Source organism: Coregonus lavaretus (genome assembly GCF_964263955.1).
Source record: "Coregonus lavaretus genome assembly, chromosome: 16".
NCBI lineage: Eukaryota > Metazoa > Chordata > Actinopteri > Salmoniformes > Salmonidae > Coregonus > Coregonus lavaretus.
The window spans coordinates 21,081,317-21,096,060 of NC_140003.1; the positions used below are offsets into that span (position 1 = coordinate 21,081,317).

The 14,744-nt window shown below is 42.9% G+C and overlaps 1 protein-coding gene across 2 annotated transcripts in view; it reads left to right on the plus strand.

The window, feature by feature from the left end:
• ptpn4a (protein tyrosine phosphatase non-receptor type 4a) overlaps positions 1 to 14,744 on the plus strand; it is a 93,701-nt gene that overhangs the window by 21,013 nt on the left and 57,944 nt on the right. For both annotated transcript variants that reach the window (XM_084179776.1, XM_084179775.1), the window contains exon 2: positions 12,062 to 12,216. In XM_084179776.1, the coding sequence (XP_084035902.1) occupies positions 12,079 to 12,216 (138 nt within the window). In that variant the 5' untranslated portion in view covers positions 12,062 to 12,078. The remainder of the gene's footprint in view (positions 1 to 12,061; positions 12,217 to 14,744) is intronic.

Here is a 14,744-nt window from a genome sequence, read left to right on the forward strand (position 1 = left end):
AATTGAAACCACCGCACAATCCAGAGAATAGGCTCACGTCTGTGCACAGTTTAGCTAATTCCGGAAAAGGCAGTCGTGTCGAGGTAAGCTTTCTGATGAAAAGCGAGAAGAGGTGTTTGAATGACTCGGAAATGCTTCGTCTGACCTTTTCTAGGGTAGGAGGGACGCCCCTCCTGACGGACACGTCTCGACGTCCAGCCAATTATGGCTGGCATAATGTAATAAATGCTTCTGACGAATACGCTGGGGGCGTATCCCGTAAGTGAAATACCAAAACGAAAACTTGAAAGAGAACTAGGAATACTCGGAAACCAGGGAAACAACCCGGGAAACAGAATTTCGCAAAATATAAAATAGATTTTGTAGGGCCCTGCAACTGTAGACTGCTGACTGTTCCAAATTACTAATAACACCCTTTTTGAGATTGTGGTTTTATTTTTTCCCTCCAAACAATACGTTCTAATATAATATTGTCAATTTTAAAATGTAATTATTTTGTATGGAGGGTAGGTTATTATAGCAGGGCATCAAATAAACGTTTTGGTCCACCAGCCACTGTGGCAGGTAGATTTAGAAATCTACCAGCCACTCAGATGTTTTACCAGACAAAATAATGTTGTATATTGTTTCATTTCATAATTTTTTTTATACCAAAATATCACAGATGAGACAAATGTTCACCTGCCCCTTTTAGGGCGGGAGGTTACCGTGGTAGCGCGACTCGAGTCATGTTTGTGCCTGTGAGATTGAGTCTGACTAGTAGAGGCGATGTCTTCTCTTCTCTAGCAGTTGAAACTTAAACATAGAAAGACAACCTAGCTTATGAACAAAACAATGTAAATAGCCACAAAACACAAAGACAAAGTCTCACTTCAGTAGACTTTTGTTTCAAGTCAATTTAGACTAACTTTTATGCATGTACGCAGCGCTTCTAAAAAATAATCTTTCACTCAGCCCTTCAGGTGCGCACAGCTCCAAACCAGGCAGTGTTGCAGCGCGAGGTGGAATAGTCTATATAGGATTCGTAGTTCTTTGACTTTGTGCGATTTAATTTACCAGCTGTGAAACAAAACGGCAGAAATACTTTGAAAACAGCTACTGCAGCACTATTTTTATTCACAAATGCGAGTGAAATGCTCGCACTGTGGGGAGCCCTGACCACCCGCCAACGTGGCTGGTGAAATATACTTATTACCCGCCAATGCCAATATCTACCCGCATTTGGCAGGTGGTGGTTGTTAATTTTAGGCCCTGCATTATAGGCTACTTGCCCAGCCCTCAAATTAAAGATCCAATTGAAATTATGTGCACATCATCTGCTTTTCCGGGCCAATATTATTTTCATTCGTGCTAGTAGCTTTTAGTTGGCAATGGCCTGGTTTGCCACTGGCAAATTTACCTGACTGTCAAGCCGTGGTTGAAGCTTTAGGTTGCTAAGAAAAGGACCAACTGAATTGCTTTCATTTAGGACTTGCTTGACTTGTGAGGATGACCACACATTTTTTTTCATCATGAACAAAAGTTAATGGTTTTCTACTCAAAGTTGCAAAGAAAATGTTGCAATCCATTTAATAGACACGAGACCAGCAAACTGGATACAAGGTTGCAGTATAGCAGGAATAGTGCCATCTATTGAGCAAAGCCTGCTACTTTCATATGCTTTTATGGGAATTAAGATGAGTGACTTCAATGGCTAATTTCTCTGAACAGGGAAAAAAAAAAACATCACCAAATTCACTGGGAATACATTACATAGTATCAAGACGCAATACTCCAAGCTGCAGCACCATACTACTTGTCAAACATAGTGAACTGATACTGTATACTGGTTGTTGGGGTGGGATTGTTGTGCGGGGTCTTTTGGTGGCTTTTGAACATTTTTGGGAGTTCCTCATGTCTTACTCATTGGTTGGAAGAAGTGTTATATCAGATAATAAGAAGCATTTTTCGATCAGCTTTTGGAAAGCAAAATATTTTTTCCACAGCAATTTGTGTTTGAGGAGGAAGTGGATAGCCAGGCCCCCCCTACACCAGTTGTTAATGTGTGTTTGGTTAAAGTGAGCAAATGTTCACGATCAGATTAATCATTAATTTTGTACATAATTTAGAGGGGAAACGGTAGAGTAGCTCAGTGGCAGGGCAGCCTAGCAGGAGCTTGGGGACCTGCCATTCCTACATTATGCATCAGAGGGTCACTGTCATCAGCAAAATGTGCTGCTGGGTCTATTAGGTAATATTCTCAGCCCAGTTACACACTCTCTCACTCACTCTCTCACTCTGTTACTAACTGACTCCCTCAATCGTGTGTGTGTGTGTGTGTGTACACAGTGTTTTCAGTATGACACCCTGAAAGCCTCGTTGCTGCCTACAGTACAATTGCAGTAAGAATATGCTAAAGGCACTCCAACTCTTCAAGGTGAACATGTGTGTACAAGACAATTAATTTTCATGCCTTCTATGAGCAGCTGGTGTGTGTGTGTGCGTTCAGTTGACGGTTTTAGATGTTGCGAGGCCAGTTTATAATGGAATAAGATTAAAGTAGGCCTGTATGTGGTTTCTCAATGTTTGTCTGTTCTTCGTAACTCCTCATTTCCTCTTTGATGCAAAGAGGAGGGGATTCCACACTGAAACCATTAACCTGACTGTGTCCTGCCACTTATGCTCCCCTTTTAATTTCCCCTCTTCCCCTCCATGGGTCAGAGCATGATTAGCAAAAGGACTGGGCAGAGCGTTGTTAATCTGGAATTAAAAGCTAATGGCACAAATCTGAATGTGATGATAAAGAAGAGGATTAGGCAGAATCAAATTGTGTCCACTTGGTGGGCAGTTTCTTTGTAATAATATTGGCGTTTCCCTTCTCGAGAATCATCTCCACCTCTGATCCACCACCTACTGACTGACATGCACCTAACTGACTGACAGCAGTTGCTGGTCAGTTCCTGTCCAAATGCCAAGAGCCTTTTTTAAGTATTCTCATGCTTTTAGGGGTTGCATTAGCATTCAGAAATCTACATTTTCAAAATACAGACTGCGAGAAAATCTGTTGTAAACCATTTCACCTGCGTTTTACATTGAACGTTTTTAGCCAGCTACATTTCCTAATGTTTTGCTTGAAGTTAATCTTGCATTTTAACTTGCTACTGGAGAAAGACTACACTGGAGGAAAGTACTGTAGAAAAGTAGCCTACACATCAGTCAGAGCGCTGTCTGGTGATCCGATGATGAGCAAAGATACAGTGCCTTGCAAAATTATTCATCCCCCTTGGCGTTTTTTCCTATTTTGTTGCATTACAACCTGTAATTTAAATTGATTTTTATTTGAATTTCATGTAATGGACATACACAAAATAGTCGAAATTGGTGAAGTGGAATGAAAAAAATAACTTATTTCATAAAATTCTAAAAAATAAATTGGAGAAGTGGTGCGTGCATATCTATTCACCCCCTTTGCTATGAAGCCCCTAAATAAGATCTGGTGCAACCAATTACCTTCAGAAGTCACATAATTAGTTAGATTGCACACAGGTGGACTTTATTTAAGTGTCACATGATCTGTCACATGATCTCTGTGTATATCTACACCTGTTCTGAAAGGCCACAGAGTCTGCAACACCACTAAGCAAGGGGCACCACCAATATAGTAGTGAATAGTTATGCACGCTCAAGTTTCCTGTTTTTTTGTCATATTTCCTGTTTGTTTCACAAAAAAAAAGTATTTTGCATCTTCAAAGTGGTAGGCATGTTGTGTAAATCAAATGATACAAACCCCCAAAAAATCCATTTTAATTCCAGGTTGTAAGGCAACAAAATAGGAAAAATGCCAAGGGGGTGAATACTTTCACAAGCCACTGTAGGCTATTTCATCTGAGTGGAGAAGTGCAACTGAAGCACGAAATTAGTCCTTTTACATTCATGATTTGGAGCTAACCCTGACTGACGATGAGCAAAATGTACAATAAGAATCATTTTAGACGCAGCAAGTTTGATTGCTTCTGCCTGAAAAATGCAGAATCCTGCGTTTTAATACAACCCCTGGCTGACTGAAGTCAATACCATTACCAAGACAATTCAATGTCTATGGTTGTGAGTTAGAACTTACTGACGCATGCCTTGACAGTGTTCTTAGAAACACAGCCTGAAGAACAGAGGGTCACTTGTGTGTCAGTAATTCACTCTACCCACACCTCCAGGATCCTCTATTTTAAAACCTGGAAGTCACAGAGACAACAGAGGAAGTTTTTGTCCAAGTCTAAGCGATGCATCAGCATCGGAAACTAGCCATAAAGAATTCACAAGGGTCCTCCCAGACTACTAGCTAGTAGCTACCTCCAGCAGCCTGAGCTTGAGCACCTCTGGGGCCTTTTACAGCTCCTCTAATGAAGAGGCTGATTCACTTATAGCCTATCGATTTCCCTGGAACTCCCTGGCTTGTCACCCTGCCTGCTGCCACACCTCTCCTCCGGAGCTAGCGGACTGTGAGCTGCCCGGCTGTTAGCTGCCTATCAGGCCAGGCGTGAGGCATGCTGCCTGGGCTCTACTTGGCTGCAGCATTAGCCGTAAGCGCGTTGCAGGAGCAGCAGGGGTCTACTCCATGGCGCACCTGGCCTCCCCACTGCGACAGCTGCCAGGCAGGAATGTGCAAGGTCAAGGTGGATGTGGGTGGAAATTCGCAGCGTGATCAGAACACAACCCCCTAACATTTAAACCTGCTAATGTAAGCAGTAAAAAAATCTGGTGAATGTGCTGCTTTAATCAAATGTATGTTTCTCTTTCTGGAAGTCCTGAGTCTAGTGCGATGGGAAAGAGACTGAGGGTCTCTTGTTTTGTACCACTCCTCCTGAATGATGTTGTGTAACCAGTTTCCACTTTCAGACTCAAATCACTGGATGACTGATCCATTAAACATGCCTCACTTTTGGAAATGTTGTGGTTTTAATGAATGAATCATACTGTATTTTTAATTGTCCAAGAAGCTGGATTAGACTGTAGCCTAGGCCTATCTGTACACAATAATATCTAAGCAGATTTAGTTGCAATGCATAATTACAATGATAACTGAATAACTTTGCAGTTGAATAGCAGTTAAATAGTTACAGCAGTATGCTGTTAAAATTATAAACCCGGCCCAGGACTAGAATCTTGCTGTCCCATTTGATAATTAGTGAAGTCTGGGTGTAGAATAGTGAATGTTTTATGAGTGTACATGTTTACCAACTGTGACTAGAGAATGTGTTCTTAGGCTTGTTTTGCTAGTGCGCTGGTTAAAAATAGACAAGCCGTTTGTTTGTTTTCTCTGCCTGTGGTGTGTGTGTGTGTGACCTAGAGCCATGATCCCAGGCAGAGGTCACGACAGTCTGTCATGTCATGAGACCTCATGAGGACACAGACCTTCCTAATGCTTTAAGTTGAGGAAATAAGTCTGGCGTCACTCGCTGTCTCAGCTGAGATTCATAGGCTTCCTGAGGTTAACATCATTTCAACACCCTTGTAAGATCAGGGGATATTGATGGCTCCAACTGTAACAAACATCAATGTAAAGGGGCAAAGGCTTCACATCTACATCCTCAAGCTTATTTAATCAATTTACAAGATAATGTAGACCTTTGAAATGCCCAGCATGCTCATGCTTTGACAGCTGCACAGTTCATACAGTAGCTTAACAGAAGCACAGTATGCTTTCAATTAACTCTGGTCTGAGCTGACAGCAAAGCAAATTTTGCCCCTACCGGCAAACACACTAGTCTTGAAAACGTTCACAGCCGGAGCCCTGAAAGCGTCTGGAAATTAAGCAGGTGGGGGTCAAAGTTGTTTTGGCCAGAGGAGAAGAATGGCAAATCTGTGTGCATTAATTTGGCAGCTCAACCCCAGAAAGCAGGCCTGTAAAGTTCAGGGTGGTTGGGGCTGGCCGGGCAGTGCAACAACGCCGTGGCCGCCGCTTGGCTCTGCTGGGCTCAGCTAGCTGACCTTTGAGCAACGTTTGTGTGCTCAGAATACATTAAAGCTGATGTTCTTGGAAAGGACTGGAGCTCTCTCTTGTGTAAAACCCTAGGTTGTAAACTGCACCTCCCCCTCCCCTCTTCTCTCCCCTCTACACTATCCCCTGGCCTCCACCCCCTGTGGGCCGCTGGCCACTCAGCTGTAAGCTAGCCTCTGACTCTCTCTCACACAGGCTCCAGTGAACACCAGAAACATGTATTACTACAGAAACATGGGAAATCAAGTTTTACCAATACAAGCAGTAGATCTCCATCAGGCAGCTAACCTCCGACACCACTCCTTAGAGAGCGACCTGAAATACGATTGAGAAACCCACAAGTTTTATTTTCTAAATGTTTATTTAGCTGGGCTATTTATTGTGTGTATGAATGGCCTTTAGAGATTGAATGGTTTCTCCGAGGTAGGGGTATGAACGTTTAAACGTTTTAAATAAAATTGGGATCATTAAGGTTTAGAAAAAAAATCCTTAGGCGAAAAACAATGTTTAAAAAATGTTTTTTATCACAGTGCAGTTATCACAAAACTACCACTAACAGGTCCCGATCATCATCATCATAAATGGAACGATACAAATGTAACAAATACCTAACGCAACAATGCTGTAACTTTAATAGGAGGAGATATGCATCTTTCTAATTATTTGCCACAGATATAAAGCGCTCCACACATCGTCATTAACTGTTGGAAAAATGGCAGAGAGTGAGACAGGGAAACGACAGCAGTGAAAGTCCTGTATGGCAATACTTTGATGTTAAATGAGAATGTGGTGAAATGAAAACTTTGTTAGGTGGAATTGAGCTACAGTGGCAGTACAGGTGCAATGCTTAACCATCTGAAAGGGAGGCACTGTGAGACCCAAACCGCTGCTGGCAGCGGGCGCAGGCCTGCAACAACAGACACTAGACAGGCTCTTCACACGAAAGTGCGATAAGGGACGAGGTGATGAAATCACAGCTGATTTACAGAAATGATTGCAGTTGATATGCAGCCATTGTCAATGGTAGAGGATGTCGGCTTCAATGCGCTGATGGCATATCTAGAACCAGACTACAAAATGCCATGTCCCATGTCGAACAACAGTGACGGCCCGATGGAGAAATTGTACAATGGTTGCTCTGCAAGTACAAAGCACGAGCTCTCAAAAACCCAATACGGGGCGTTAAAAGATTGTTGGATGTCTATGAACAAGTTGTTATACACAGGGGTTGCGTTAGAGTTCCGAAATCAGCATTTTCAAATGGACCATCAAAATATATGTGTTTTAAACCATTTCACCTGCATTTTATTTTTAAAGTTTTAAAAAATGTTTTGCTTCAATATAGGGATCGGGGTGTGCAGCTATAGTTTTCCTTCACAGAAAATAGCCTACATTTAGTGCAACACATTCGGCAGAAAATAACTTGTGCAACACTATTTGGCTAGCAGCCACAAGTAAATTATCTTACAATGAAGAAGCAAGGTATTTTTTGTAAAAACGATGCCTGGTCATCATATTTCTGTTTTTCATAGAAAGAATGTAGCCAGCTACATTTCCTAATGTTTTGTATGAAGTTAATCTTGCATTTTAACAGAGAAAAGTAAGCTACACTGAGAAGTACCGGAGGAATGCTACACATCAGTCAGAGCGTTGTCTGCTGATACAATGCCCTTTTGTGAATTCTCATCTCAGTAGAGAAGTGCAACTGAAGCACAAAATTAGTCTGATGCCGTGCAGAAATTACAATAAGAAGCATTTTAGATCTGAGTTACAAAACGCAGCAATATATTTCTTATGCGTTTTTATCTTTTTTCCCCAATGAAAAACATAGAATTCTGCGTTAATGAGACCCCTGCATACATCACTGCAACAAGCCATCACATTGATGAGAAGTGGGACATGAAGTCCCATGTACTGACCACTGAGAACATGGAGGAGAGGCAGCAGAGAACCTAAAAACGGCATTAATTACCATCGTTGCTGAGTGGGTGGGGGACAGCAGTAAGGTGAGTCTGGTAGCCATCTACGGTAGATGGAATTGCATTGCCCCCTAGGGGGCAGGAAAATATCAGCAATGTGAATTCAAATTTTTTACATTTTAGTCATTTAGCAGACGCTCTTATCCAGAGCGACTTACAGTTAGTGAGTGCATAAATTTTCATACTGCCCCCCCCCCCCCAACCCCCCGTGGGAAACGAACCCACAACCCTGGCGTTGCAAGCGCCATGCTCTACCAACTGAGCTACAGGGGACTATATGTAGTTTAATGATTTTTTTATCATTTAAATGCAAAATAAAATATGTTAAACGTTAAGGGAAATGTTACATTTGTCACAGCCCTACTTCGAGGAGTTGATGATTTTGTAATTTGCATAATGGCCTTGCTTGGGAGTGACAGGCAGAAATGAGTCTGAAAGAGAGAAGAGCACAAACTCACACAAACCATTTACCCACAATGGGAGGAGGAAAGAGAAGGCGGGCGAGGAGCAGGAAAGGAGGGGATTGGAGGAGAGATGGGAGACTAGGAGAGCACAACACAACTCAAAAGTGCTATTTGTTGGATTGTAAAAATGTATATTTTTATGAAGGTCTGAGATGATAGCTATTCGGCACAAAAAGTACCTACTCACTAAGTCCGAAATGGATTCATTGTAGCTTATGTGCTGTCACAATGTCTCTTCACTGACCTTATTCTGATAGCATAATGAAACATTTTAGATGTGTTTTCTTCAGTGGGCACTGGCCAGTTGCTGTGTCCTTTTACAAATGCCAGCTGGGATATCTTTGTTTCCGTTGCAAGATGTTTCGGAAAATATCAATATGTTCAAGGTCAATAGTGCAACAGTGTTGAAAGTCCTCAAAAAACATTGACCAGAAAACAAACTGCTTGCCTTCATCATAAATATGGCTACTCTGGGACTAGGATTTGTAGTGTTTCGTTACCACATTCTTCAGCTTGTGTGCTCCAATCTTCTTGCTGAAATAAAATGAAGCGTAACAGTGCTTTCCAGTTTATGGTGCAGCTGGTGTGTTGAATGTGGTTGTTTACACCAGCCTATAGAATAGTCCTAACCTATGGATTGGACATGGGAACAGAACTTAAGTGATATTCATCAGTCAAGGATAATTTATTCGCTATGCAGCCAGGGGAAGTGTGTGTCACCAGGAGTCCAGGGAAGCTTGTGGTAGAGTGAGGGCATGGATATTGTCCTCATAGCTACAAACGGGGGCATTTCCCTACTAACACTGTATGGTTTTACCCCCAGGCATCCAACAAAATAGGTGGTGTCCGCTATCCAGAAAGGTCAGGGGTCAAATGCTAAACACCCCCTGTATGAAACAAGCATTCTTCCCACTCTGTTGTTTGTGAGTCCATTCTCTGTACTGTCATAGATACTAATACAGCAAACCTGTAGTGTTGCTTTTTCTTCTACTCAACCAAGGGAGGGTAGTCCCCCACTGTTAGTTTTCTCAATCAAGCCTCTATTCTTAATCGTATTGTTGTCCCTGAGTTGTCATGTAGCTGGCGATCTTGGCAGGAATTCCCCAAAGTGACTCCCTCCCTGTCTAATGTAGCTGCTCTGTTCTGCTGAGTGATTCAGTGCTTCTGGTCCCTGTCCTTTGCCAATTATGTGCCTTGTGAAAGCTACCATCCTTAAAAAGAAAAAGATCTAGGACTCTGTTAGCTTACTTCTATAACCATTTATTTAAACATAATCTCACAACGGCACTCTCCAGCTGTCTTTCGGTATCACCCCACATGAAGAAGATAACAACACACTCTAGTCTCTCTACATCTGTGATTGACCACCTGTTTCTCTCTGTGGCCCAGTTTTGGTGAACAGTGTACAGTACACTACTGCACCTTACTGTAGTAGGGAGGAAAGGATATCGTGAGAGATTCCTCTTTGCTTTTCTAATATCCTCTAATCTGCACTGTGACTGACCTCCTTCTAAGCCTGAGGATGCATCCCAAATGGTAACCAATTCCCTATATAGTGCACTACTTTTGACCAGGGCCCATAGGCCTCTGTTCAAAAGTAGTGGACTATAAAGGGAAAAGGGTGCCATTTGGTACACACCTTAAGTATTTGTTGTGATACTATACCTTTCCAATGGGTGTAACTGTGCAGAGGGGTTTGGCCAGGTCAAGCCCAGGCTGTTGATAGTAGAGGCGGATGGAGGACTGGGATGGAGGTGGAAGGATGGGGGACGGAGACAGGAAGGCTGCTGGGCCGTCTGTGTTTGTAATAAGCCGAGAGCATCGGAGGAGCCCACTGGTGAGGAAAGCACTGGGGGCCAGAGGCCTGCCACACACACACACACACACACACACGGTAGCCCAGGCCAAGTGTTTGGAAGCTCTGCTGACTGGGGAAGCAATAATGGAAGCATGCTTCCTGAGCATTCCCAGCTAAGCGGCCGGCCGTCCTGCTACCTGCTGGAGCGCTAACTCACTGGGCTTTGTTCTCCTCTCATTGGGATGGGATGTGGAGACTAATTACACACTATTATTGTTGTTATTATTATTATTATTATATACACAAACTGCTTTAGATTTAGAAATGAAATCGTTTGAGGAAAGTGTGTGACGTATTTGGGATTCAGTTTTTATATAATCGCCATCAGTAGTTTTGCTCTCTCATTACAGCTGGTAACCTTTGCGTTCGTTGAATGATTAAAAAAAATCAGAAACCGCTCTTTGGCTCATGTCGTCCTAGTCTACACAGCCCAGCTGAGAGGGTGAAGGAAACAGCTCGTAGCTGTGTGTCACTGATCCGCAGTGACGGCGCTTCCTCATGACTTCACCTCATCTCCACTCGCTGCCAGGCGTAACCGCTCCATCCAGCTGCTGTAGAGCCCTACATGTATGACACCAGGGTTGTGAGGGCGAACATGAACATGCAGACATCTTAGACGCTGCATGCCTGGGAGTCTCTCTGCCGGTTACAGAGATGACATGTTTTCACATTGCTGAGACTGCTCGTTTGACATTAACTACAGTGAACATGATTCAACTTGATTCTGGGAGATATTGAAGATGTGATGTTTGGAAAGGATTATACAACAAAAAAATATTGTACATATGCATCTCATCACAGATTAATCTTTCCATACCATATGCGTGACTAGTGAGCCATAAGTAATCCCCCCCCGGGCCTTTCTTAAACACTAGGCTAATCTTTTCCAAGTACTGTATCGCCTGTCCTAAGAGCACTTTTGCCATCACTGCATTAGAAACATACGCTTGAAGATGCATTAATTTTACATTTGTCATTTTAGCAGACTCTCTTATCCAGAGGAACTTACAATTAGTTATTCATCAGTTACCCATCAGACAATACTCAGAACCTCTATATGACAGGCTAAAGACATATCTGGGAGTTGTAGAAAGAGTAATGGACAATGTAGTATTAATCTGGGAAAGCTGGCGTACTGTACCCCCTTGTGGGAGATTTTACGTTCCCAGAAATGCTAACTACAGTAGGGCAGCAGGCAGCGTATGTTTGTGGAACAAGTGCTCTTGTGACTCCACGGCACGCTTGTAATGGTCCCTGGGGTCCCCTGCAATGTCTGTGTTCAACTCAGCACTTCTGCAAACTCAGGCAATCTTCTGCCATTCACATTCATCATCGGAGATGCCTCTGATATTTTGTGACAACCGCTCAGAAAGGCAAGGAAAAGCCTTCCATATGGATCCATCAGGTTTAAATGAAGGGGGCTTGACCTCCGTTGCTACAGTGTAGCCGATCCCTAGAGGTGCAATTCTGTCAGGGAGTTCACATGGAATTATATTCAGCATGTAGGCTGCTGTACTTCTTGTCAGATGGAGCACTTGTTGCCCCCTCTGCGTGTGAAGGCTTGTTAGCAGAGTGCTGATGTCAGTAGTACTGTATGATAAAGGGAGCGATTTAGACCTACACTTTGCTGCCCTCTAACTCACTCCCAAAAGAATGCATTTCATTCTGTATGTGTTGCCAGACTGACTTGACTTGAAAATATTTGACATGTCGACTCTACAGTGATCTGTCCATTGGCCAGGTTGTCACTGTCCACTTCCTTAGTCTCTCTGTCTCTGTGTTGCAGACCCTGTTTGGACCGTAATGACCGCACGCTTCCGGTTGCCTGCTGGCAGATCTTACAATGTCCGGGCGTCGGAGCTGGCACGCGACAGCCAGCACACGGAGGTGGTCTGCAACATACTTCTCTTGGACAACACCGTCCAAGCCTTCAAAGTTAACGTAAGTATCACAACAAACTCTAGTATATTCATGTTTATGTACAGTATGTTCCTGATCCACTGTAATGTGCTGTTAACCATGTCGAAAGCACTAAATGGCCATGTCCCAGAGTAGTGCAGTATTGGAGCCCTACTCTACACACAAACTCTGGCTCTCCAATTATCGAACACTGTCCTCTTGCAGCGGTAGATCTTTCAAGGCTATTTTGGCGCCAAGATTCTGCAACTCTCCCCTATAAGATATCCAGGACTGTTAGACCACAACATGTTGTTAATCTAAGATGAAAATGTCCACCAGCTGCAGGGTGGAGGAGGATGGGGATTTAGGCCAGGGCTGCAGCCCTTGCTCCTCTCACCATGAAATGCCTGACATTCCTACTCACAGAGGAGCCTCTCCAAGTGCTGCCCATTCAAGTACATACTAGCTCACTGACGGCGTCTTTCTAGCTACACATAAGCACCACACACTGGGTGCCAATCAGGGACAGTAAATCATAGTGTTCAGTGTCTTGATTGCAACACCAGTGTTTTCCCTCCCGATAGGGAGCAGTCACTGCTGCTGCTAGGTTATTTGATCGTGGGGCAGCCAGCCACAGAGAATGTTCGCCACGGGACATTTGTTTTTTTCTCTCCATGTTGTCATTGTTTAGAAAGAGGAAAAGCCTTCCTCCATGAAACATAGCAGGGTTAATTGAGCGTGTTGAGATGGCCACACAATCATATTTCAGGTCAGGGGGAATATAAAAGTGGTTGCACAAAGTCACAAACTGTCCCCACATGTTATATAATAGTTATTATGGAACTTCTGAATAATGAGGGGGGGGGTATGAACGGGATAGTAAGGAAGGGCCTGAGTGATTGTTGGTGTCAGACAGGTCAAAGTAAATATTCTCATTCCTGGTTGTCTGGACAGGTGTGAGGTGGGGAGAGGTAGGGTTTATGCTTGACTATGCGCTCATACATGCATAGTGAGGTGCTTTATGGACAAGCTTAAAACGGTGTGAGAGCATGGTGTTGTGTATGGGGTGTGAGAGAATGGTGTTGTGTATGGGGTGTGAGAGCATGGTGTTGTGTATGGGGTGTGAGAGCATGGTGTTGTGTATGGGGTGTGAGTGTATGTGATGCTGGACAATTTGTGTCCTGTGTGTGTTTGTGTTAGTGTGTGTGTGTGTGTGTGTGTGTAAAGCTGTGTGTGTAGCCCCATGCCCTATCTTCAGCCCCTGGCCTCCCACTATAGAATTCCCCTCCCAGGGTACCACTCAGAGAGACTCCTCTCCCTGCCTGCCTCCTTCTCTCCCTGCCTGCCTGTATCCAGGGGTTAAAGTTCTCAGTCACTGCAACGCATTTCCGTCCTATGGATTCTGGAGTTTGTTGTTTGTTGTTTTTGAGATCAGTGTAGATCTGCAATAAAAATGCTGCTTTGGAGATGACAGCCTGATACAGAAGCGTGTCTGTTCTACTAAATAAATTCCTAAATAAATGTTTTCTCAAATATTGTGTATGTATTACGTTGTGTGCACTGAACTGACATGCATGATTGTTGCTGACACTCCGATGTTCAGATGAAGGGAATGAAATAGTCTAATGCCCACCACCGCGGTGCACAACTCAAACTGGTGTGTAGCTGCTGGCAAAGTCATTCAAAGCCTATACTTTATCACTCAGGATGTCATTTTCTGTACTACTATTTTTGCCATGTAATGTTATTAAATCAAAATCAGACAACCTCATAGTAGAATAGTTTACCTATTTACCTAATGGGCTTGTGTTCTATGGGAGAGAAATATTCATCTTGAGGCGCATTTGAGTTGCAAGAGCCATAGGAAGGGAAACATGTATTCTGACAAGCTGTCAATGCACAACAATTCTTAATGCAATCGCGGGGAAAAACACTTTTGAAAGCAGTTTTGGCCTTTGTTAAAAGGGAAACAATTTAATGAAATAAATAAAAAAACAAGGGGTATTAGAAGTGGTGCAAACAATTAAATTGATGGAACCCCCAATCTATCAGCAATATTAAAGCGTTCCATTGCTACCATGCATATTTCTCTACTCCTACAATTGCGCTCGGCCTTAAAAAAAAAAATGCAGTTACAGCTGGAGTTTCAAGCATGGTTTAGGTGCAGCTGTGCGTCAGAGCTCTTAAAGGGGAAATGGCATCTTAAAAGGGCAATTTACATACTTTGTAATAGAAACCAAAAAATGTAATTTTTGAGTTAATCATTTTAAATAATAATGAATAATAATAATAACAATCAGGATCAATCAATCAATCAATCAATCAATCAGGATGTTGTGTCCAATGGGATAAATGCAGATGGACAAAGCCCATGCTTCAGCCTCTGTATTTATAGCCACTAATGCATCAGTTGGGCTACAGGTGAAAATGCTTATTGCTGATTGCACATTTGATAATATAGACCATGCATAGGCTAAATGCATGGTCCAATATGTTAGAATAATTTTTACATTATTTTGCCAATGTGATATTGGGCTTATTTCTTGAGGTGGTGTCAGCAGATGGTGTTA